Raw genomic sequence first — 24037 nt, forward strand, 5'->3', positions numbered from 1 at the left:
CGACTGCAGTTCAGTAAGTGCTTTCGTAAATTAAGAAATAACTGAGAATCTACCATGAGGAGATGGACTACTCCAAAACCTGACATCTTTCAGATTGCAACATCTGAGAAAAGTAATTTATAGTGCATTTAACTCTTGGGAGAAATGTACATTTATATTTATGCGTTCTAAAATTGTCAACAATGGTTGTCCTTCAAACAATGTAAAGTACAGCTCACTATATTGCACTCTCCAGATGAACTACAAATCCCAGCATATCAAGCTATCAAACACGCACGCTGAGACTAAATCAACCACCAGCACCTACAAGACTGCACAGCTCCCCTGTGTGCACTACACACAGCAATGTATAGAAACTAATCATACATGAAATGCAACACAATGGGCTTGACACTATATAAAGTTCATAGATATGATCACATGTCAAATGTACAGATTATATATATATTAATATGACTGTGTGAGCTTTGTACAGCTCAGCTTTATACATCCCTAGAAACGGATCAACCGCACTAGACAGCCCAGAATACATGCTGCGCCAGGTGTAATGCTGGGAATACACCGCTCCATTTTGAGGCATTAAGATGCCTCGATAGATCATTTCCGACATGTCCGATCTCCCGCCTGATTCCGGATTGCAGCGAATGGAAAAAGATGAGAAAAACGAGCGGAAGATAAGAGAATTGACTGAGGAATCGAGCGTCGAAATGATCGAGCGGGAGAATAGAGTGGCAAAATTGAGCCGTGTATGCCCAGCATAAAGGTGGCCACTACTGATACAATCATGATTGTACAATCTATCCACATCTATGGAGTAGAAGGGAAATGACATATAGTAGAATGCAGCAAAGTATTCAGGATACCCACTTTTACGTTGAACTGGACCTCAACTCTTGCACAGAACAGAAGGAAAACCATAACGTAAATGCACCCTGTACCCCCTCATCTGTGACTAATCACAACTGTAATACCACCTCTCAGCTGTGTCAGCTCAGCAATCTCCCCTGCCTCAGCAGAGCTGCTAATTTGTAAACACAGGATGTTCACACTATGTCTGCTTCCATGAAAGCAGGAAGTAGACACTGCAGATTTACAGCAGTATTTCTATCAGCTGTAACAAAGAAATGGTTTTCTTTCAAAGGTTATTATGCTGCTACTTATGTTTTAGAGCACAGAGAAAATTCTAAGTTCAGGTCTGCTTTAAATATCCTGGTTTCAGAGTTAGAAAAAACTACAGTTAGCCAGAACGTAAATCAGGGACAGGAAAGATTTTTGCAATGAGAAAACACTGACTAAATCATTTATAAATATGGTAAACAAAAACAAAAAAAGGCTATTTTATCCATTATGTTATTTTCACTACAGTTTCACTTTTAGGTAGTCCCTCATACCACAAAGAAGTGGTAAGATTGTACAATGAATATTGTATCATGAATGGGCACCAACAAATGCAAGCGGGAACAGAATACACCGCACAGCACAACCAAGTAGTTGGCGTGGTGTATGGGAACACCTGCACTATTTATGGGCTAAACCCTTCCAAATCCAAGTTGGAGATTCCACAGAAGGTCATGAAGAAGGGCTAAGATGCTATAGGACAATGATGGCTAACCTTGGCACTCCAGCTGTGACAAAACTACAAATCCCATCATGCCTCTGCCTCCCCAAGTTATGCTTAGAGCTGTCAGAGTATTGCAATGCCTCATGGGACTTGTAGCTTCACCACAGCCATCACTGCTATAGGACTTCCCGATCCAGACAGACAAATGCACTGGCCAACCAACCCTCACGGTGGCGGACATGGCCCAGAGGACAGCAGCAGTGGTAGATGTGGCAATGCCAGGTGACAGCAACATCAGAAAGAAGTATGACAAACTAGTAAAGTACTGAGGATTGGAAGGAACGGGAGAGGATGCGGAGAGTGAAGGCCACAGTGTTCCCAGCAGTGGTAAGGGCACTTGGAGCTGTGACGCCTGAGCTTAGAGAGCGGCTTCCAGTAGGAACACCACCAGAGTGTCCTGTCCAGAAGAGTACAGTGCTAGGAAGAGCTAAGATAATGCACAGAATCCTCAGGCTCCCAGGCCTCCGGAGGAGATCCTGAGGTTGAGGAAGACACATGAGGAGGTAATTATCACACAACATGATCAGGCCTATTCAGTAACACCCTACAAAGTGCAGTCTGTAATAGCAACAATCCCATCTTATGGAACTGGAACAAAATCAGGCCAAGTCCTGATTGGCTAGTCATGGCCAATCAAAGTTGACCATACGCTATTCCATCATCAATTTTGTTTTCCCTGATAGAGGGATATATATATATATATATATATATATATATATATATATATATATATATATATATATATATATATAGATAGATATATATATATATATATATATATATATATATATATATATATATATATATATATATATATATATATATATATATATATAATATAATATATAATATAATATATATTTATTACGATTATTAAGGGCTGAAATAGATTTAGCTTTTTCTGGTAGAATTTTTTTCAATTGATATTAACCCCCTTAGCAGCCAATTTAAAGGCTTGCAAGTGCTCCAGGCCAATTTATTTTAGCACTTTTTGAAATATATTTCTTATTTCTTCTTACATGTCCTTGTTTCTAATAAGTACTGCTGTAATGCCTATTTATGACCATTTGTCACTAGGGGGCAGTGTGAGATAACAACAGAGGACTTCTGCTTTCACTTGTTATATGTTTTTTTTCCCTACTAGTAGAGAGAGATCAAAGCATTCTCAGCATTTACAGCACACTTTCTGCCGACAGAGATCAAAAAGCAGTGCACTTTTCTCACACGAGATAACGCTATTGAAGCGGCTAATGGGATAAGGGCTAAAATCGATACAAAGATAGATATGCAATGTTTGCTTTTAGAGGATTGTAAAATATTGTAATCATAATATCGATTGTAATTTAGATCATAGTATTGATCGAAAACAAAAAACAAAAAAAAAAATCAAGTGATAACTGAACAGTGTATTGCCAGCTTAACAGTGAATACACTGCTCCAAAGGATCTGTTGCCGGGTGAATTCCGTGCCTTTCTCAAAGTTATGACAAGGCATGGGCTGAAAATGCATGCAGCAGTGCAACTGATGCAGCAGAGCAGGATCATCCACCAGGCAACCTAGGCAGGTGCTTTGGGGCCTGGTGGGTGTCAAGGGGCCCCCCTGTCACCTTCTTCGACCTCTCTCTCCACTTCAGCATACCAAAAGGACAAGGTGGGCCCAAATCTACTACCTTGCCTAGTGCCCCATTACATCTTCATTCATCTCTGATTCCGTGCAAAGCAGGCCATGGAGCCTCTGTGTGCCAAGAGTCACGGAATATTGTTTTTTGTCTACAAGGAAATGTGGATACTGCATGATGGCCTGAGCCACATTTAAAGGGGCACACCAATTTAGTCCAGAGAGGTATGCACCATATCTCATCACTGTGCAAGCCATTTTGTAACTAAAACATTCCAACATTATTTTTCAACTGCACACAGCAGTTTGCAAGAAACCGTAACAACAGTATACAGTTGGGTGTAAGAGATTTCCCAGAACTCTCAAAGCTATAAGTTTTTGTCATATGTTTGCACAAAGCAGGAAGTAAAATTTAGGGTGTCCTTCCGCACCTTCAGCTTTTTTTTTAGCTTTACTGTGAGAATACATTCATTATGCAGGGAAGAGGACACCTGCAGAGCCTTTGGATATTGCTGGGGACGTATACAGCGTGAGGTGCCCCTGTCGCTCCCTTCTCAGTGGCGGCTGCCAGCCACACCAAGTGGCTTATTGCAGTGGATCTATGCAGAGCTCTAGAGCGCTCTCAGATAGGTCTGTGCAATATAGCTTGTTGAATCACTTGAATGTAAAAGAACGATTTTATAATATTTTCTTCACATGAGAAATGGAGATGTACTTCAAGTGCCCCTAATACCGACAATGGGCTTTGGTACACCCATCGTGCCAAAGGTGTGTAAACTGCCATTGCTAACCACCTCCTCAAAAGGTCTCAGTTCTGCATGTGAGGTTGACATCCTCGATATGCGGTTATCTTAACTCTAATTATGCCCATACCTTACTTGATATTGCGTCCCAATCGACCCTCCGCTTCGATAATTTCCAGGTCTTAATCGTCGAGAGGCTCAATCGGCAATGCAGAAAAAAATCTTGGTCGTAAGGGATCAATTGGTACGCAGTGGTAACGGCGTTTGTATTACGACAACTCATAGACCCCGGATAGTGACAACTCAGACTCCTGACCTGTTGTGACGTCACTGAGCAAGTCACATGGTACTGGCACTCCGTGTGATGCTGAACAACACAGGAGTCCAGAAGTCATGCGGGAGGAGAGATGAGACTTTACATCGAGCATGGGCACCCCTGGATGGCAAGTGGTGGCAGGGCCATTTCCAATAGATCTCAGCATGAAATCGCTGTGCAGTGTGTGGACAAGTAATAGATCCCTCTTTGATCAGCGAGGAATCTATCTAATGGTCAATCTTGCCACACATAACATATGGCCACCTTAAATATGCATTGTTTTGCCAAATGTGATATTCACAAAGCATTTGAGCTAGAAGACCGTTCAAGTCAGACAATCGGGCAACCGGATCTATTTATATATTTCCCAGAAGCATTTTCATGTCCTCAGTCAGGAACTGGCTCGCCACATGGGCAGTTATTTCATGCAGGGCAAAACCTTGGCACCAGAAAGCAACTAGACCACGTTATAGAGGACGTTAACCGAGACTCATCTGAATGACGTGTGGACCTCATGGGTTAATGAAGCCATCTGGAACTTCCAGTGTTTAGACCTTCCCACCAAGGACGTCCTTTGATATTACACTCTCCTCTCAGCTTGCCGGGAATCTCAGGTCTCCTGAGTGAGCTCGAAATAGCGGTGAATGGAAAAATCAATAGAGGGACCATGACATAAATCTCACAGGCATTCAATGAGGACTGAGAGGCCCACTTTGGATACCAGTGATATGCAAGTGCAGCAATCCTTTAATTGCAGTCCAGGTTGCCCCACAATCTGAGAGCAACTATCTTAAGGTGGCCATACATCATTCAAAGCATGGTCAGATTGACCATTAGATGGATCCCTCTTCGACCAAATGAATCAGAGAGGGATCCATTGCCTGTCCACACACTGCACAGCGATTTCATCTATTGGTAAGTGTCCAAGTGCCCAGCCTGCAGCGCCCCCCTCCCCTAAAGTGTATACGTCTCCCCCGTGCTCATCCCTCCACATAGCTTCCTCCAGTGTTTGGCGACATCACCATTGTCATGTGGAACAGGTGCTCAACGGAGGAGCCCAGAAGTCACGCGTGTGGACAGGTGAGCCTTTAACACCGCACACGTGCACGGAGGGGACAACAGCCAGGGGTCCGATGGTTGTCGCGACAACAAACACTGTTAGCGCCGCACACCCGGTCAAGTCCTTCCGACCAAGTTTTTCCACCATTCCATGATCAATAGATTGATCAGGTGACCATGCTGCAACACCGGTTACTTTATGATTATCGAATCAGAAGGTCGATTGCTCTGCAATATCCAGTAATGTATGGGTACTCTTACAGATGTGGTGCTCTGCCTTATCCTTTCGTCCAGCACCCACACCAATGAGAGTCCTGGTATTGGTTTCGGATAACAAAGAGAAAGGTGGAGCTCGGTCATTAAAGAGGCAAGGTCTCTATTCAGTTTGAGGATTTCTGAAAGTTTTCAGTCTAATTTTTTTCAGTGGAGATTCTGTCCACCACCTACAGTGCCACCTAGTGGCCCGGAGTAGAAGCAGCACAACATGTAGAGACAACATCACAATGGCTGCCGACAACCCCTTGATCTTCAGTTCTTGTAGATGAAAACAGGAGGCTGCCGGCAGCAGAGATCTGAGGGGGAATGGTCAGTGGAATGTTATTTAGAGTTGATGCTAAATTCATATTACTTATATGCAAATTTAAATGCAGCTTGGAAACGGCTGTTACAATTGACCAATCCATTTTAACACTGCATACATTTGAATAAAAATTTGCATCAACTTTGAATGATTAGCATGTCATTAACCATCCCCAACAAAGGCGATAGGTAGCTGCTAAATGAAAACTGTACTTTTTAAGTACATTTTCCTTAAGTGGATATTTTTGGTATGTCGCAGAGTGACATATTCTATTAAGATCTGTGACGGGAGTTCTAAAAGGCGCAAGAAAATTGGGAGGTAATTTGTCCAATTTTCATGTCCAGCCATACATAAAATCCTATGTATAAAATCCCCTGAGACAGGAGAGCGGCCATGGGCCAGGTCAGGACATCTGGTGAGGCTCTGATGCGTACTGTGGCCAGTCGTAGACGTCAGGCAGGAAGGAGTCATAGTCCGTACACCAGACTTTGGAGCGCACGTAGGCGTTCTTATCTAGTGGCTCCGGGTACTGGAAGGCCATCCCGTTCCTATACACAAACTCCATCACCTGGAAGAGAAGAAAGGTTAAGGGAACATTAGTTTCCGAGCCAGGGAGTAGGAAATTCATTTTTGCTAAACCTGGGTGCTGAAGGGTGCAGGCCATGGCAGACAGAGAGTTAAATCACCTATGTCGCCGACTCTAGCCAATGCACTGCTCTCCATTTTCCTGACACTTCTGCCTTAGTGGCTGGATAGTGTAATGGTTATGGGCTCTGCCTCTGACACAGGAGACCAGGGTTCAAATCTCGGCTCTGCCTGTTCAGTAAGCCAGCACCTATTCAGTAGGAGACCTTAGGCAAGTCTCTCTAACACTGCTACTGCCTATAGAGCGCCTCCTAGTGGCTGCAGCAGAAGTGTAGGGAAGATGGAGAACATAGGTGAGTTAACACTGTCGCTGCTCACGCCTTCCAGCATGCAACTGAATTTGGAACTCACTGTATCATCCTTAACGAGTCTGAAGCATTTCTAGAATAATAATAATAATAAACGAAACAAAAAAAAAAAAAAAAACAGGTACTGACCCCTAAGGTGGAGGAAGGCCCTGGGTCTTATAGGAGTCTTCCCATTCCTCTCCTGCTCCACCCTTTCCATAGCTGTCTCCCCACTAGCGGTCTTTGACCAATACGTCGGTAGACTGCTCTCTGTCTGAGGCTTCGGAAGTCCTTGAGAGCCGAGTGCTCCTGACGATGGCCATTCTGCACAGTGCATGCATGAGCATGCTCTCTTGCGCACTCACGCATGTGCAGTACGTAACCGCCCGTCTTCAGGAGCACTTGGCTTTCGAAGACTTCCGAAGCCTCCTACGGCGGGAGATTTGAACGGAGGATCCTGCAGGTGGAACCTGGGGACCAGGAGAGGAAAGGGGAAAGCTCTATAGGACTCAGAGTCTTCTCTCCTTAGATGAGTATCCGTTTTTATTCTTAGGAAACACTTCAGGTTCACGTTAAAGAAAACTCGTTAGGACTAAAATTTAGATACTTACCCCATGAGAAGGTAACCTTTGGATCCTCCATCTCTCTCCCCCCCCCCCTCCCCTCCCTCCGGTTTTAGCGCAGGGAACCTATACGAGGACGAGCACAGATGCACTGCATGGGATGGCTTGTGTCTGCACAGCAGCACGCAGCTGCCACTTTTTACACCAAATCCGTTTGGCTCTGTATTAGTGCCCAGGCCTGAACCATCTGCGCCTGCGCAGTGTGGCCAAGTGTTGTTGACAAGTCCTCGTCGAAGGGCTTGTGGGCATCTCAGTACTGAAACCGCAAGGAGGAGGATGATGGAGTAGCCTCTGGAGGATTCAGAGGTTTCCCTCTACCAAGAGAAGTACCCAAATGGGCACCTTTTCCCTTCAACTTCTCTTTAAGGGAGCATACACACCTCCAATTTGGATTGGCCGATGAGTATCCAATTTTACCACTTCCATGTATAGTATGAGAGCTTACCTACACAATCAGAAGTTGTTGGCACGCATACTACATGGAGGTGGTAATTTTGGCTAATGAGTGTAGCAGGATTTAGTGTCAGGGTGTGTGAAGAAGCGCTGGAGAAGACTCGCACTGGATTGCACTTACTCTGATGGCGATACAGATGGAGACCTCTCGGATGTTGGACAGTGGAGGGTACAGGCGGCCCTGCTCCAGCTCGTCATCTGTTAGCTGTTCTGCCAGAGCCTAGAGAATAAAGATACTAAGGTGAGATTATAGACTGACATGCATCAATTACTAGAGCACTTCTCTGAGGCTTAATATTAATACTGAGGACCCGGCTAAAGGGAAATTACACTTTCATTACAAAAAGATGGCTGCTGCACAAATCATTTTGCAATTTATAGTTATTAAAAAAAGCTTTCTCTTTACTTTTGCAGGCAGCATGGAATTCTCAAATTAGTGTTTGCAGCGGTGCTCCGTTTAATGTCCAAATTGTCCTTGCTTTGTATTAAATAGCTGCACAAAACAGGAGCCATTTTACTCATCTTCAACACCTGCACTAATTCATTGACTAGTAGCAAATACTGACACTCTTATCTGCCGATCTGTTAGAAAGGTTGTGCTTTATCTGCACATGGAGAAAAAAAAAGCAAGCTGAAATAATGCTTCAATGTTGAATTGAATAATGTTTGCTTGTCTATTTCCTCCTATAGGCATTTCAGATAAATACTATATTTATTGAAGAATCATTACAAAAAAACAAAACAAAAACACACCTCTAGAAGCAGCACTGATAGCAGAACCAGGGCTCCCCTTTCTTGCATGGTACTTTCCATCAAATTACGTCAGAGTACCATTGCTGCTCTGCCTTAACCACTTGAGGACCGCAGTGTTAAACCCTCCTAAAGACCAGGCCATTTTTTCTGTAAATAGGCTACTACAGCTTTCAGGACTACAGCTTTAAGGCCTAGCTGCAGGGCCTCACAACTCAGTACATAAGTGTTCCCTCCCCCCCACCAACAGAGCCTTCTGTTGGTGGGGTCTGACCGCTCCCCCAATGTATTTTTTTTGTTGTAAATATTTATTTTATTAATACATTTGACAATTTTTTTCCCAGCCCGCTCTCCCCCCCCCCCTTCCCCCCATCCAATCCCCATGATCAGCTGTCATAGGCTTCAGCCTATGACAGCCAATCACTTCCTGTACTACTGAGGGGACAGCCGTGTCACACGGCTGTCCCCAGTACAGCGCGACCGTAGAGTGCAGCGCTTACAGCCTTATTAGACGGCGGCTTGGCTGTCTAACAGTCTACGAGCGGCGATCGCCGCTGGGAGACTGAAGGCGGAGTGGAGGCCCGCCTTCCAAGCGGAGATGCGCGCGCAATCTCTTGCTAACCCCATTGACAGCCGTTCACGCCAATCAGCATGGAGCAGTCCTGGGGCTGCTGTCGCGTTTACGCCAATCGGCCTGGAGCGGTCAGCAAGAAGTTAAAGTGAACGTCTAGACTAGACTAAAAATCTACTCAGCAGCATTGAAAACGCTTAGTGTTTCTTTACCAGTTTCACAGCATCAGAACTTTCTTACCCAAGCCTCATTTTTAGCTGCACAGAAGAAAACTGCCCGGGCTTTTTTCCCTTGATGTTGTGCAAAGCATGATGGGATTTCTGATATTGTTGTTCTACTGTTTTGATGCAAATTTGTTTTTTTTTTTATTTTGAATTTGAGATTTGAATTTTTCACGACAATGGTCTTTTAAGTTCCCTTTAATTAGGATGACACCACACAAGATTTACTTACCTTCGCAGCTTCGAGAAACACGCGGTCGCTTATGTGTCGCACCCCACTCAGGATAACCCCTAAGGCCACGCCTACAAGAACAGAACACCGCGCTGTCAGAGCAAAGCTTCTAAGCGGATTAACAAGCAGTTACCATTCTGATTTGTTACTTTAACGTTTGAAAGTAGTTCATAATGTGATTTTTACATTTTTAAATGCGTGTTGTGCTTTATCTCCATGATGGAATTTTATACAATTGTGGCTATCTCCTCCAGAAACCCCTATTTGGGAGTACCGGTATGTTACATGTGCACCTCTTTTGTAACTGCCACTAACTGTATGTAGTGTGAACAGCTTATGACCAACAATTAAAGGGGCATTACAGCGAAATTTAGGCTCCTGGGATAACCCTAGTAGCTTGTTTTAAATAGTGAGAGCGACACATATTAGGTAGTGTATCTAGTTATTAAGGTCGGCATGATAGGATAATTTATAGCACCTCTTTCAGTCCTCTGTTCAACTGTAATGTCTGGTACAAGTGATGCAATTTTCCATCAAATTGATGGTCTAATTGATCATTTCTTACATATCCAATCTGATTCCGATCGATTTTCCATATAAGTGAATGGAAAGTCGATTGGAAATCAATCGCAAATTGATCGGAAATCAGATTGGACATGTTGGAAATAATTAATCGGACAGTAAATCTGGTCAAATAAACAGGAAAAACGAACATTTTTATTGTGCCGTTTATGGGCACCATAAGAATGGCCCTGTGTACAATTGTGTAGCAGTGCCCTTTATACTCGGCAAAACAATCAGGGCCTTTGTTAAGTTCATGAAGATCATTTAGCCCTCACATAAGGACAGGTGGTTGAAGTTGTACTGCGTAGAGACCTTGACCGTACCTGGGAAGATATAAGCGTTGTTACCCTGTCCTGGTTTAAAGGATCGTCCATCACTTAGCGTTACGGTATCAAAGGGGCTTCCGCTAGCAAACAGACAGCGGCCCTAAAATTAAGAAAATAGAAAAGAAATACAAAGTTGATGTATGGCAAAATACACATTTTTTTTTTTATAGAAATACATTTGCACAAAGGAAGATACTGGCTGCTTGGCAGTTGGAAACAGCTGATATTTCCCACAATGCAACAAGGTTCACAGACAGGAAACTGTCAGGACCTAGGTCCTGACATCACAGTGCGGAAGGTGTTTCACCACAGAGGTTTCACCTCTGATTGATTTGAGAAAAGGTAAGGATTTCTCACAGTAAAGGGGTATCAGCTACTGGAAGGGATAATTTTCAATCCTGGGTTACAGTTCCTTTTTTATTCCACCCAATATCCATGCTAAAGGTTGGCACTGACATAATGGGAATGCTAGCAGCATAGAACTGTTATCGTGAATATAAAGTGTTGGGTATTTAGGAGGAGTCCAAAAGAAAGATATCTTCTGAAAAGCCAATTCCTCATGTAGATTTACCTCAGACCATGTATAAGCTTCCTCTGCTGTACACTCCGCCTTCACGGTTGGGTTGCTCAAGGCAAAGATGATTGGTCTTTCATTAATAGCGCTCATTGCCCTAACAACGTCTTCTGTGAAGAGCCTTCCAGCCCCGGCAACGCCTGCGAGACAGACAGAAATAAGCATCAAACTAACAGATTCTGACGTAATTTTTTTAGGAAACATGTAGGGCAGGTCCACATGTGGAAGAGGAGTCTGCACTGCTAGTGAGGAGGAACAAGAGGTTTGAACAATACAGAGCACCACGTTTGTGTCACTCAGGTGGAGGCGCCAAGGCGTGGTCAATATACAGGTGAGAGCGCCCATTCAACAAACTCAGTGCTGTTTTGCAGCGTACATGCAAAAAGGCGCCTGGTAAAAAGGGAACAGGATAGTTGCTAGTAGAATATCGGTAAAATTATCGATAGTCTACTAGTTCTTGTAATAGTAAAATATCGGTAGCCTTAACCCTTGTTCTACCAATGCCTATCCCTAAGACCTCCCTATGGTTGATGCCTAACTTTAAGTCCCGACCTAGTGGCACCTGACCTTAACCCCCCCCCCCCCCAGAGATGCCTAACCTTAACACACCTCCCCCCTCCCATGGTGCGTAACTTTAACACCCGCCGCCCCGGTGGTACCTCAAGGCAGGCAGCAAACAATAGCAGAGTCCAGTAGCCAGGTAAGAGGTCAGCACAGAGGGAAGCAGAACAGGAATAGTCAGGCAGGCCGGGTCGAGATCTGGAGTACAGGCAAAGAGCAGGGCTGGTCAAGAGACAGATAGTCACCAGGAACTAACACTAGCTGTCAGAACGAACAGCACCTGTTACAGGGGAAGACTGGCCTTTTATACTGTGGGAACAGCAGATTGGCGGCAACGTACTCACACCCTCCGTGCGCAGACGTGAACGCAAGACTCCGCGCATGCACACGTAAAGCCGCGTTCGGTCACACACATGCCTCCAGCAACAGGCTTCAAACTACGACCAGAGACATGCGCGAGACCGGAAGGACGCCACTGCCGAGAACTACAAACGTGAGTTTGACATTTTACTTGCTTCGGTTTTACAAGTAAGACATATGCAAGCGCATTGGATGTTACTAAACTTTTATATTGAATGGTTATATTAAATGGTTTTAAGGTAGCCATACACTGGTCGATTTGCCATCAGATCGACCAACAGATAGATCTCTCTCTGATCGAATCTGATCAGAGAGGGATCGTATGGCTGCCTTTACTGCAAACAGATTGTGAATCGATTTCAGCATGAAACCGATCACATTCTGTGGTAGTGGTGGTGCTGCTGCTGCCCCCCCCCCCCCCCCACATACATTACCTGCTCCGGCCGGCGCGACTCCCCCTCTGTCCCCGCAGCTCCTTCTCCTCGCTGGGTTCCGGACCGGCTGCTGCTTCATTGAACTTCCTGCCGGGTAAGTTTACACAGTAGAGGGCGCTCTACTGTTTAAACTTCCTGCCGGGACAGGAAGTTCAATGAAGCGGCAGCCGGTCCGGAACCCAGCGAGGAGAAGGAGCTGCGGGGACAGAGGGGGAGTTGCGCCGGCCGGAGCAGGTAATGTATTGCCGCTAGTGTCGGTCGTCAGGCATTCGAACGCCGCTATCGACGCACTCCCGACCCGCCGGCGATCGAGGGAAATCTTCCGCATGGATGGTTCGACGGGAACGTTTGATTTCGGACGGAAATTGATCGTTCTGTCAGCGTTTGCGCAACGATTTCACAGCAGATTCGATCATAGTGATCGAATCTGCCGTATATCGGCGGCAAAATCGTTAGGTGTCTGGGCAGCTTTACACTATGTGGAGCCTGTTTATCTGAAGTGTAAACTTTCCAGAGTAACATAGAAAAGCTGGTCTTTTTGAAGCAATCAGGCAGTCGGCAGGGAGAGGCCCTAAAATTACCTCACAGGCGTCATTAGATCCATGGGGGCCGGGTCATCACCTGGGTGAGTCATTTTCAATAATGGTGTGGTGAAAGTGGCAGCTGAAGTACATTATAGCCATACTTCTGGCTTGTTTAAACTTAGACAGCATTCTGGACTTGGCTGCTATGCTGCGCAGTCAAATAGACAGTTTATTTCTGGAGACAGAAAGGTGTTCATAGTGAAGCAATGCATGCTGGGAGTGCTGAAGACAGACGCTCCATCCACACACAACACAACAGGGAAAGAATGTCGTAGGTAGACAATCATGTAACGAACAAAACCGCCATCACTACAGCAAACAAAGCAAGTTATAGACCAAAATGAGACGTGTGAAATAATAGGGTAGGATACAATTTTTCAGGGTTTTGGAGGTGGAGTTTCACCGTTGTGTAAGTATACTTCAAAGACACCTTCAGAGACATATAGAGGCTGACATATTTACTTTTAAAGAGACTCTGTAATGAAAAAAAAAAAGCCTCAGGATCCTATCGAGGCTTCCCTGTCCTCCTCCGTCCCACGGTGGTCTCGCTGTAGCCCACTGAATGCACAGCCGACAATTTGGCAGGCTGTGCAATATTTACCTTTCCCTGTTCCAGCAGGGGCGCTGTTGCAGCTCTCCGCTCGGAAATAGGCGGAAATAGCTGATCTCTGTCGGGTCCGCACTTCTACGCAGGCACAGGAGACTTGCGCCTGCGCAGTAGAGTGGACCTGACAGAGATTAGCCATTTCCGCCTATTTCTGAGCCGAGAGCTGCTACTGCGCCTGCGCTGGATCGGGAAGGTATATATTTACATGCCTGCTGGGACACAGGAAGACGTGGGGGAAGCCTTGATAGCATCCAGAGGTTTCCTCCTGCCGAGGTGAGTACCCCCCAGGGGAATTTTTTTAAGTTGCAGATCCTCTTTAAACCATTGCCAGATTGCCTGGCTCATCCTCTGCCTTAAATACTCTAAAGGTAACCATACATCTTTAGACTTGGCGGCCGATTGACGATCCAATCCGATAATTATCAAGTCTGATGAAAATTGGTGATGCCAAGATCATGCTCGATTGACAAGGACCAATTTTGGTCCAAAACTGGTCGCATTTATCGATTGGAGATGCTGGAAAATCTCAAGCTGACATGCCTGATCGGATGCACGGCGGTAACGTTGTGCGATAATCGCAGGAGAACGTGATGGAAACCCAAGCCGCATCCCCCCAAATGTGGCTGTTGATAGGGATTCTCAGTATTCGCTTTATTCTTTACAAAAGCACTTCTTGAAAAACATCTATAAGATATCAACAGCTTCCCTACTCACTTGCACTCTATTTTAGTTCAGCAAGTGCTCTTGGAAATAAGGAAATAACTGAGAATCCTACATGAGGAGATGGACTAGTCCATAACCTGTCAGATTTTTACTCCCAACTGTAAGTGACAGCAACATAGGAAAAAGGTAATTTTTAGCTCATTTTACTCTGGAAGAAATGTACATTTATATGCATGCATTTTAAATGTTACACTTTTCCGCAATAGTGATCCTTTAAGGCCTCTTTCACACCAAGACGTTGTGTTTTAGGGGATGTTAAGGTCGCATAACGTGCCCCTAACGCAACGCATTGTGGTGTTGAAGTTGGACATCAGATTGAGACGCGTTATGCGGCTTTTGGTGCGCTGTTTTCCTTCTATCTATACTGATAGAACAGCCGCTCCAGGATAGTGATGGGAAGTCCGGATCTTTTCAAGGATTCGGATGATTCGAATCAAATCATTGAAAAGATCCGGATCTTTGAACCGAATCATTTGAATCATTTTACTAGGGAAGCAGACTGGGGGGGGGGGGGGGGGGGGTGAAATGACTAGCAGGACAGGACTTTCCCTGCACTGTACATTCTGTATGTTCCTATTTCATCCAGACAGACATCCACTGTGAACCGAATCGTTCATTGTGATGATCCGGATGATTCGACTCACAAAAAAGATCCGGAACAAATGTACGATTCATTCATGATCCAGACAACACTACGAGTCCAGATTAGGTCACCACAGTGCAGTGATTATTCACTGAGCATGTGCAAGCAGTCTATTGCAGCTAAAGCCCAGTATAACGCACAGCATGCTGCACTTTTCTTTTTTTTTTTGCAGCGTTACAATGTAACATTGATTTTTCATTACTATGAGTTGTGGCTGCGTTACAGGCTGCTCTAACGTGCCCCTGTAACGTCCCACTGTGAAAGCAGCCTTAGAGTATGATTTTGGGAAGTGGAGGGACATCCAAGCCAACACATTGACAAAGTAAAGACCCCATTGCACATAATGCCATGGCTGAAAATTAAAGTGAACCTGAGCTGAAAATAAACTGAAGCGATAAACCATTATATTTATCCTCCTACTCCTAAAAATTACCTTTTTTTTTAATATCTCAGGGGTTCTCTTATATATTCACAAAGAAGGCTGAATGTTTTACAGTCTCTAATCAGTGGCAGCAAATGAGGGGGTTGCTGAGCTTGGTTTCAGCTCCAGGTATGTCACCTGGTCTGCCGGTGCACAATCCCTCTGCGGATCACCACTCCGCCACAGCAGATACAAATAAAAATGAAGGAGGCACTCAACTGGCGTATAAACTTGCGTTTATCAAAGTAGTAGCAAACACGACATGTTTCGGGGTTTCCCCCTTCCTCAAGTGTACATGCAACCTCTCCAACACAGCACCTTATGAACATTCTTAGACCACACCCAAGTTAACAAACCCTCCTCTTCGATCAGCTGATCAACTTCTGAATTAACCCCTCGGGGTAAGTCCAAGTTCATCATTTTGGGCACTACACTCCAATGTCTACCCATCTAAACATCTTGGGGAACATAAGTGTAAGCAACATTTAGGCTATGCCCATTAACACACAGAATTTACTGAACATGCAATGCATAGACTCACTGCACCATCGATACAGATGTCCCTCATCCACCACCCACCATAGCGATGACCATTCATCACAACCTGTAGGGGAGAAACACAATGACATTTACCTACAAGAAGCATTTCATACTAAACATTTCATTCATGCCTTTAGGCGCAATGGTGTCTAATTTCCTCATCCACCGTGCTTCTTTCTGTAACAGTAATCTATCCCTGTCTCCTCCTCTTTTTGGCGGGGGTACATGGTCCAGCACCATCCACTTAAGCTGCGATACACCATGTCCACGGGAAAAAAAGTGTTTGCCCACCGGCGTATGGCTGCTCAATTCGGATGGTTTGAATCCACGAATGGAGCCTCTATGCTCCTGCACTCTGGTTTTGACGTCTCTTGTCGTCTTCCCCACGTACAGGAGCCCACACGGGCATTTAAGTGCATACACGACAAACGTGCTGTCGCAGGTATACATAGAATTAATTCTAATTCTTTCTCCTGTGTATGGGTGGCTGACATGATCCCCTTTGATGATCGCCCCACAGCAATTACAATTCATGCACGGGAAGGTACCCCTTTTCTTTGTGAGTTTATGCATCTCTACACATCGTTCTGCAAGATCTACCCTGCTGACTATGTTTTTAATGGTCCTCCCCCGTTTAAAAGAAAACAATGGTGCATTTTTAAAGATCTCTCCATACACAGGAGGAGGAGACAGGGATAGATTACTGTTACAGAAAGAAGCACGGTGGATGAGGAAATTAGACACCATTGCGCCTAAAGGCATGAATGAAATGTTTAGTATGAAATGCTTCTTGTAGGTAAATGTCATTGTGTTTCTCCCCTACAGGTTGTGATGAATGGTCATCGCTATGGTGGGTGGTGGATGAGGGACATCTGTATCGATGGTGCAGTGAGTCTATGCATTGCATGTTCAGTAAATTCTGTGTGTTAATGGGCATAGCCTAAATGTTGCTTACACTTATGTTCCCCAAGATGTTTAGATGGGTAGACATTGGAGTGTAGTGCCCAAAATGATGAACTTGGACTTACCCCGAGGGGTTAATTCAGAAGTTGATCAGCTGATCGAAGAGGAGGGTTTGTTAACTTGGGTGTGGTCTAAGAATGTTCATAAGGTGCTGTGTTGGAGAGGTTGCATGTACACTTGAGGAAGGGGGAAACCCCGAAACATGTCGTGTTTGCTACTACTTTGATAAACGCAAGTTTATACGCCAGTTGAGTGCCTCCTTCATTTTTATTTGTATCTAATCAGTGGCAGCCTATTAACCCTATTGGCGGTTTGGCAAAATCCGCCAGGGGGCAGCAAATAGGTTTTTTTTTTAATTTTTTTTTTTTTTCATGTAGCGAGACGAGGTCTCGCTACATGATAGCCGCTGCTCAGCGGCATCCCCCCAGCCCCTCCGATCGCCGCCGGCGATCGGAGATCCCGTTCAAAGACTGGGATCTCCTGGAGGGCTTCCCCCGATTGGCCAGGCAGCGCACGGGGTCTGGGGGGGGGGGCGGCTGCGGCGATGCGTATAGCGGCGGATCGGCGGGTAGCGGCAGCGATCGGGCACTGCATGCAGCTAGCAAAGTGCTAGCTGCGTGCAGCAAAAAAAAAAGTTATGCAAATCGGCCCAGCGGGGCCTGAGCGGTGCCTCCCGGCGGCATAGCCCGTGCTCAGCACGGGCTTACCGCCAGGGAGGTTAAGTATCCCAGAGTTAGAAAAATGTCATTAGTTCATGTATTTTATATCTCTCTGCCCTCAGAAGTTGTATTCTGCCAGGAAAACGTTTATGGCTGTAATTTGCTTATCAGTGATGTTTACTATATTCCCGGAAAGGTGCCGACAAGACAGCAGCTGTCACTTCCATGCCTAGAAATGAACCCTGATGTCACATGTCTCCTCGGGTACACTTCACCCAGGAAGGTCACAGCTCGTTTATCACATTGTACCTATAATTGCTGTTGGCTTCAGGACATGGACAGCCTCCAGGAAGCTATTGATAGGCTGATCCGGAGGGGCGTGAGCAAAGGACTCCTGGTTACTGTCCACTCCCTCTTCTCGTCCCTGCAGGAAATAAACAAAAACAGAACTCTTTACACAAGACAGGTCACACAGTACGGAACATACTATCTGCATGCAGGGCAGGGTACGCCGATCATTCAAGGACGCTCTTCCTGCTATTATCTCAAATTGTTATCATCATGGAACAACAACATTCAGAGTGTGAGACGCTTTTGGCTGAGCCCCTTGGCTCTCGTTCGGCTTGTATTCGCCAGCAGCTGATGCTCGGCTGTGCCAAAAAAACGTAGAAAGCCTTCACACTATTTTAAAGCTTACATCACTCATCTTCGATTATATGGATTCCCATTACGTCAAGAGAGGCGAGTGCAGAGCCAAGCAGCCGGTGCTGCGAGGGCGTGTGTACACTGGCACTGAGTCACATGTCCTGTGATCACAAAGCATGTGGGCTCGGCCAGCCAGCGGCCCGGGGAGGAGTTGCTCAGAGCAACCAACCAGAATCCTTTATCGGGACATCTGCAATACTGGTTCTGATAAATCTACCCCAGTGTCCTACCCAGTCATAGGCGCCACTCACTTGTCACTCCCCCTCCTCCTCAGAACAGAACAATGAGGCAGATCTATCAAAACCAGTAGAAGGAGAAATTGAGCAAGACAGGTGCGAAAATGGAGCAGGTGCTCAAAGCGACCAATCGCAATCCTTGGTCTGCACTCTGGCTCCATTTTTTGCACAAATACTGCTCCAGATTTCCTGGCTTTGATAAATCCGCCCGAATGCGTCTGTACAGAGATCACTCCTGCAGTCATCTCTAGAATGCTCACCAACAATTGATCCAAATAACGGCCTATAAGTAATTTTAGCATGAAGCCTGGTACACACATACAATATTTATTGGCCAACGACCAATTATATCACCTCCATGTAGTATTAGGGCCAACAGAGTTTTGACTACTATGAGCAGATTGTGCAGGTAAAGCCTCATAATACATGGAGGTGGTCAAATAGGCAATGATTGGCCAATCAAAACTGGATTTGTGTACCAGGCTTAACTACTTAAAGGAATACTATCGATTCACATATTTTTTTCAATTGACACAGGAATTGTTTGGGAAGTGCTGCTAAGCACTGGTGTATACATTTTAGTAGCAACTCCTTTGTTTACTGTTATCAAAATACATTCAAACTTTACTGACGCCAAAACTGTGGCAGACTGAGCCATGAGGAGAGGGGAAATTCCCCTTACACTTGATCAGCTAACTCTATGTGTAGCTCTGTGTGTGACAGAGAGAGACAGGACACAGGAACTGCAGCTGTTGGGAGCTCTGTTTCTGACTGAAGTGTCTGAAGAGAGCAGAGGAAATGTAACTAATTGTCACAGCTTTTCATACAGTTTTTGCTTTCAGAGTTTGATATGTTTGATATTTGCTTTCTGTAGTCTGATATGCAACTCTGGCTGTGCATTAAAGCAGACACCCCTTCTGCAATTGATTTGTCCCAATATAGCTAAATCTTACCCTCAATAAATTACAGCTTTTGCCTCTGATATTTAACATGAAAGTAGGAAAATGTTTACACAGCTACTTAGACATTATTTGCGCACTGTCATTTTAGAACACTTGGGTATCGATAGTATTCCTTTAAGGACCAAGCTAATTGAAATCTACACCCCCTGTTTTGGTGGTCACCTGGCTGGCAGGGCGTAGATTTCAACATGCGCATCCGCCGTTTCCGTTGCTTCCGCCGATCTCGTTGCTTAATCCCTGCCGTCTGTCACCGCAGCTCACTGGCTCTGCCGTCTCTATGACGGCAGAGCCCTGTGAGCTGGTCAGGAGCCGATTTCATTGAAAGATAGGGTCAGGAGCCAATGAATGCGGCTCCTGCCCAGTTAATGGGAACTCTGCAATCATAGAGACGGCGGCCCAGGATCCCGACGTGCGGCCATGACATCGGTTGTGACTGGTATGTACGGCGATTCGTTGGTATTCCATCGGGATTCTGCCGTTTCTGTACCAGCGGTCTCTGGTACTTAAGTGGTTAAAGTTGCATAATGCACACCCAAAAGATCGACTCAAACCCTCCAAGGGCAGTTCAGGGCCAAGTGCTGTATAGACATATTGCTAGCCTATCGGAGCCCCAAAGATATAAGGAGGTTCTTGGAGGCGGAGTTATAATATTGGCTTTAATGTGGATCGGAGATAAACTTTTACTCATTGCAGAATTGTATTCCTTACATTAAGTTTATAGGGCATTCCTCAAGCCAAATACTTTTTTTGTTTTGTTTTAATACTCTAATTCTCTATAAACTAAACAAGCCTCGTCCACAGCTTCTCCAGTGCCTTGGCACTCTTGCTCTGTAGCAAGGGCTTATGGGAGCTCATTCTGAGCAGGAGGAGGAGAAGGTTACTAGCCAGAGATTTCAGAGGCAGAGGGAGGAGGAGGAGGAGAGGGGAGTGAAGTTTTCACAGGCTGAGGGCTGGAGATGCAGAGCAGCTTGCCTATGTGTAATGAACATGGCGGCCCTCATTGTATCACAGGAAGACATAATCATAAACTGTTGAAGCTGTTTGCAGCTAGATTTGCTGTGTAAACTATCTAAACTTTAGATAAGATATATAGACAAGTTACTTGTTATAGTTAGCTTTTCATCTAGGATCCGCTTTAATGAACCACGGGTGGGATTTACTGCACATTATAACAAGGCTGTCACCATCACTAACTTACCGGGGTCATTAATCCATATTTATCAAACATCCAGATGTTCTTCCGAGCCTCCTCTGCCGAAATGCCAGCCTCCATCATCGCCATGACGATAAGGTTGGCAATACCTAATGCTGCCTACAAAATATGGCAAGACGAGTACATTAGATATCTTTAAAGCTGGACTTTAAAGAAAAAGAAAGCAAAATCCATGCATGAAATACAGTGTATTTACAAACACACACATTCCCTTTAAGTAATACCAGTTCCCTTGCTGTCCTGCTGATATTGTGTCCCTAATACTTTTAGCCATAGACCCTCAACAAGCATGCAGCAGATCAGGCGTTTCTGACATGATTGTCAGATCTGACAAGATTCCCTGCATGCTGGTTTCTGGTGTGATTCAGACACTACTACAGCCAAATAGATCAGCAGGGCTGCCGGGCAACTGGTATTAAAAGGAAATAGATATGGCAGTCTCCATATACTCACTTCAGTTCTACTTTAAACAATACCAGTTGCCCGGCGGCCCTGCTGATATCTGCCTGCATTAGTGTCTGAATCACACACCTGAAACAAGCATGAAGCCAATCTATTCAGACTTCTGTTGGAGCTCCTGCTTTGCATGCTTGTTCAGGGTCTACGGCTGAAAGTATTAGAGGCAGAGGATCAGCAGGACAGCCAGGGAATGTGCATTGTATAAAAGGAAATGAATGTCAGCCTCCATATCCCATTTCCGGTGTCCGTTAACTAATGATCTGTACCCATTACAGTGTACATTATACAGTGACACATATGGAGTAATACATAGAGGGTAACTTTAGCTTTTTGTTGTATAAACTCATACTGTATATGTATAAGAAATCACATTTGTAATACAGAAAGCATTCCCTACCTCTCCGGCACCCAGGAAGAGAACTCGCTGCTCTGCGATAGGTTTACCGATCGCCTTCTGTGTGGCGAGGAGACCAGCCAGGGCCACCGACGCCGTGCCTGGGGACACAGGAGATCTGTCAGGCTCCGCATCATCAAACCGGATGGAAGGACAGAGATTTTATTTAAGACAACCTTTCAGGGCCCTTTTACACTTGCAGGTCCCCTTTGCCACATACCCCAATCTCCACATCCTGTCACAGAAGTAATGATAGCGCAACTTCAATGGAAAGTATGCCTCATAGTTTTGTTTTTTTCCTCATCGCACCACAGCTATAACGCCCTAGATTACTTTCCAGCTGCACTGTGGTTCAAAATCGCACAGCACAAAGTGTACAAGGACCCTCACATGTCTGTTTTAGTGCAAATGGCAGCTGGGAAGTCACATGACACAGCATTCTGCTGCAGATAACGGTTGCTAATTGAGCTGCAGACATCAGAACACATAGCATACTATTTAAAGTAACCTTTTCTGGGGAAACGAGAACTGGAGCCAGACTGGCAAAACATAACCCAACTAACCTCCCCCCCCCCCCCCAGAAATTGTTGTATACAGGAATAGCAGAGAAAATTAAAGTTTTTCCTATTGTCGATGTAAAAGCAGCAGAATCTCATCCTTAAAGAGAAACCGTGACCAAGAACTGAACTTCATCCCAATCAGTAGCTGATACCCCCTTTCCCATGAGAAATCTTTTCCTTTTTCACAAACAGACCATCAGGGGGCTCTGTATGGCTGATATTGTGGTGAAACCCCTCCCACAGTGTGAGGTCAGGACCATGGTTCTGATATCTCACTGTGGGAGCCTTGTTGCATTGTGGGAAATAACAGCTGTTTCCAACTGCCCAAAAAAGCAAGCAGCATCTCCTTTCACTGACCACCTGCCAGCAGTAAAAATGTCACCATGTGGTAAAGGTCAGAATGTAAGTCAGGGAGAGGAAAGATTTTACACTGACTAAATCATTTATACATATTTATTGTAAAAAATGAAGCACTTTTTTATTACATTATTTTCACTGGCGTTCCTCTTTAAAGAACTACTGCTACTACTAAAGAACAACTGACATGAGAAAAATATGGAGGCTGCCATATTTAGTTCATTTTACACAAAATCAGTTTCCTGGCAGCCCCGCTGATCTTTCTGGTCAGTAGTGTCTGGATCACACACCTGAAACAAGCATGCTTGATCTGCATGCTTGTGCAGGGTCTTTGGCTGAAAGTATTGGTGGCGGAGGATCAGCAGGACAGCCAGGCAATGTGCAATAAATGTCGGCCTCCATATCCCGCTCAGGTTAGTTGTCCTTTAATATACTTTGAGTGGAGATGTAGGGGAAAAAAAAAAAAAAAGAGACCCCCCCCCCATCGGTCACTCAGACTGTTGGGAAACACAGAAATTCCCCCTACCTCTTTACTTAGTCTTTTTAACCTGACTGGGCTTCTAACAGCCATTACTTCTCGATATACAGCTGTGGACCAGTCAGGTACTGCAGTTAATGTTTGGAAACTGGCCGTACATTCGTCGTAGTGGCCTAACAGATAGGACCCTCTCAGACCATTATCTGATCAGCGAGGGATCCATCTGATCTCATGCCTCCACACACTACACACAGTTTAATAGATTTTCAGCACTACCTGCTCAGTCACTCCCCAACACTATCCACAACCCCCAACACTATCCACACCAGAGTTCTGCTTCCTGTCTCTTCTCTCCCTGAACCAGTATAATAATCCGAACATTTGTATAGCGCTTTCTCCTTTCGGACTCAAAGCGCTCAAGAGCTGCAGCCACTGGGACGCGCTCAGGAGGCCACCATGCAGTGTTAGGGAGTCTTGCCTTGAACTCCTTACTGAATAGGTACTTGACCTAGCCAGGATTTGAACCCTGGTCTCCCATGTCAAAGGCAGAGCCCTTAACCAGTACACTATCCAGCCACCACTTATGTGATAAACACCAGAGGCCCCATGGCAAGCACCGTATGTGACCACTATAGGCCTCTCGTATATGACCTCTAGCATTTGTGTTGTGACACAGGCATCCAGAAGAGAAGAGACAAGGAGAGCCCGGCAATGGAGAGATGTGTGGCGGACAAGTGAGTGGAAGCTCCGCTGCTGCATTGGTTGTCGCAAAATTGACCACCACTAGCGACACTCTTCCAACCCTCCGCCAATCAAGTGAAATCTTACATGTGGCGCAATTGACCAAACTGAACGATTTAGGCTGAAAATTGATCGGGAATGGTTTACTGCATTGATTTTTAGCAAATTCAATCAAATGACCAAATGAGACAGATATCTATGAAAAAAACTCAACCAGTGTATGGTCACTTTTAGACTATGTACAAGTACAATAAC

The 24037-nt window shown here is 45.1% G+C and overlaps 1 protein-coding gene across 2 annotated transcripts in view; it reads right to left on the reverse strand.

Moving 5' to 3' along the window:
- The window catches only part of ME2 (malic enzyme 2), a 101754-nt gene that overhangs the window by 21361 nt on the left and 56356 nt on the right, over positions 1-24037 (reverse strand). For both annotated transcript variants that reach the window (XM_068251355.1, XM_068251356.1), the window contains exons 9-16: positions 21650-21747; positions 20779-20892; positions 17987-18101; positions 11180-11322; positions 10606-10708; positions 9719-9789; positions 8066-8164; positions 6371-6504 (exon numbers count right to left, since the gene is read on the reverse strand). In XM_068251355.1, coding sequence (XP_068107456.1) covers positions 6371-6504; positions 8066-8164; positions 9719-9789; positions 10606-10708; positions 11180-11322; positions 17987-18101; positions 20779-20892; positions 21650-21747 — 877 coding nt within the window. The remainder of the gene's footprint in view (positions 1-6370; positions 6505-8065; positions 8165-9718; positions 9790-10605; positions 10709-11179; positions 11323-17986; positions 18102-20778; positions 20893-21649; positions 21748-24037) is intronic.

The sequence above is a fragment of the Hyperolius riggenbachi genome, chromosome 1, assembly GCF_040937935.1.
Source record: "Hyperolius riggenbachi isolate aHypRig1 chromosome 1, aHypRig1.pri, whole genome shotgun sequence".
Taxonomy (NCBI): Eukaryota; Metazoa; Chordata; class Amphibia; order Anura; family Hyperoliidae; genus Hyperolius; species Hyperolius riggenbachi.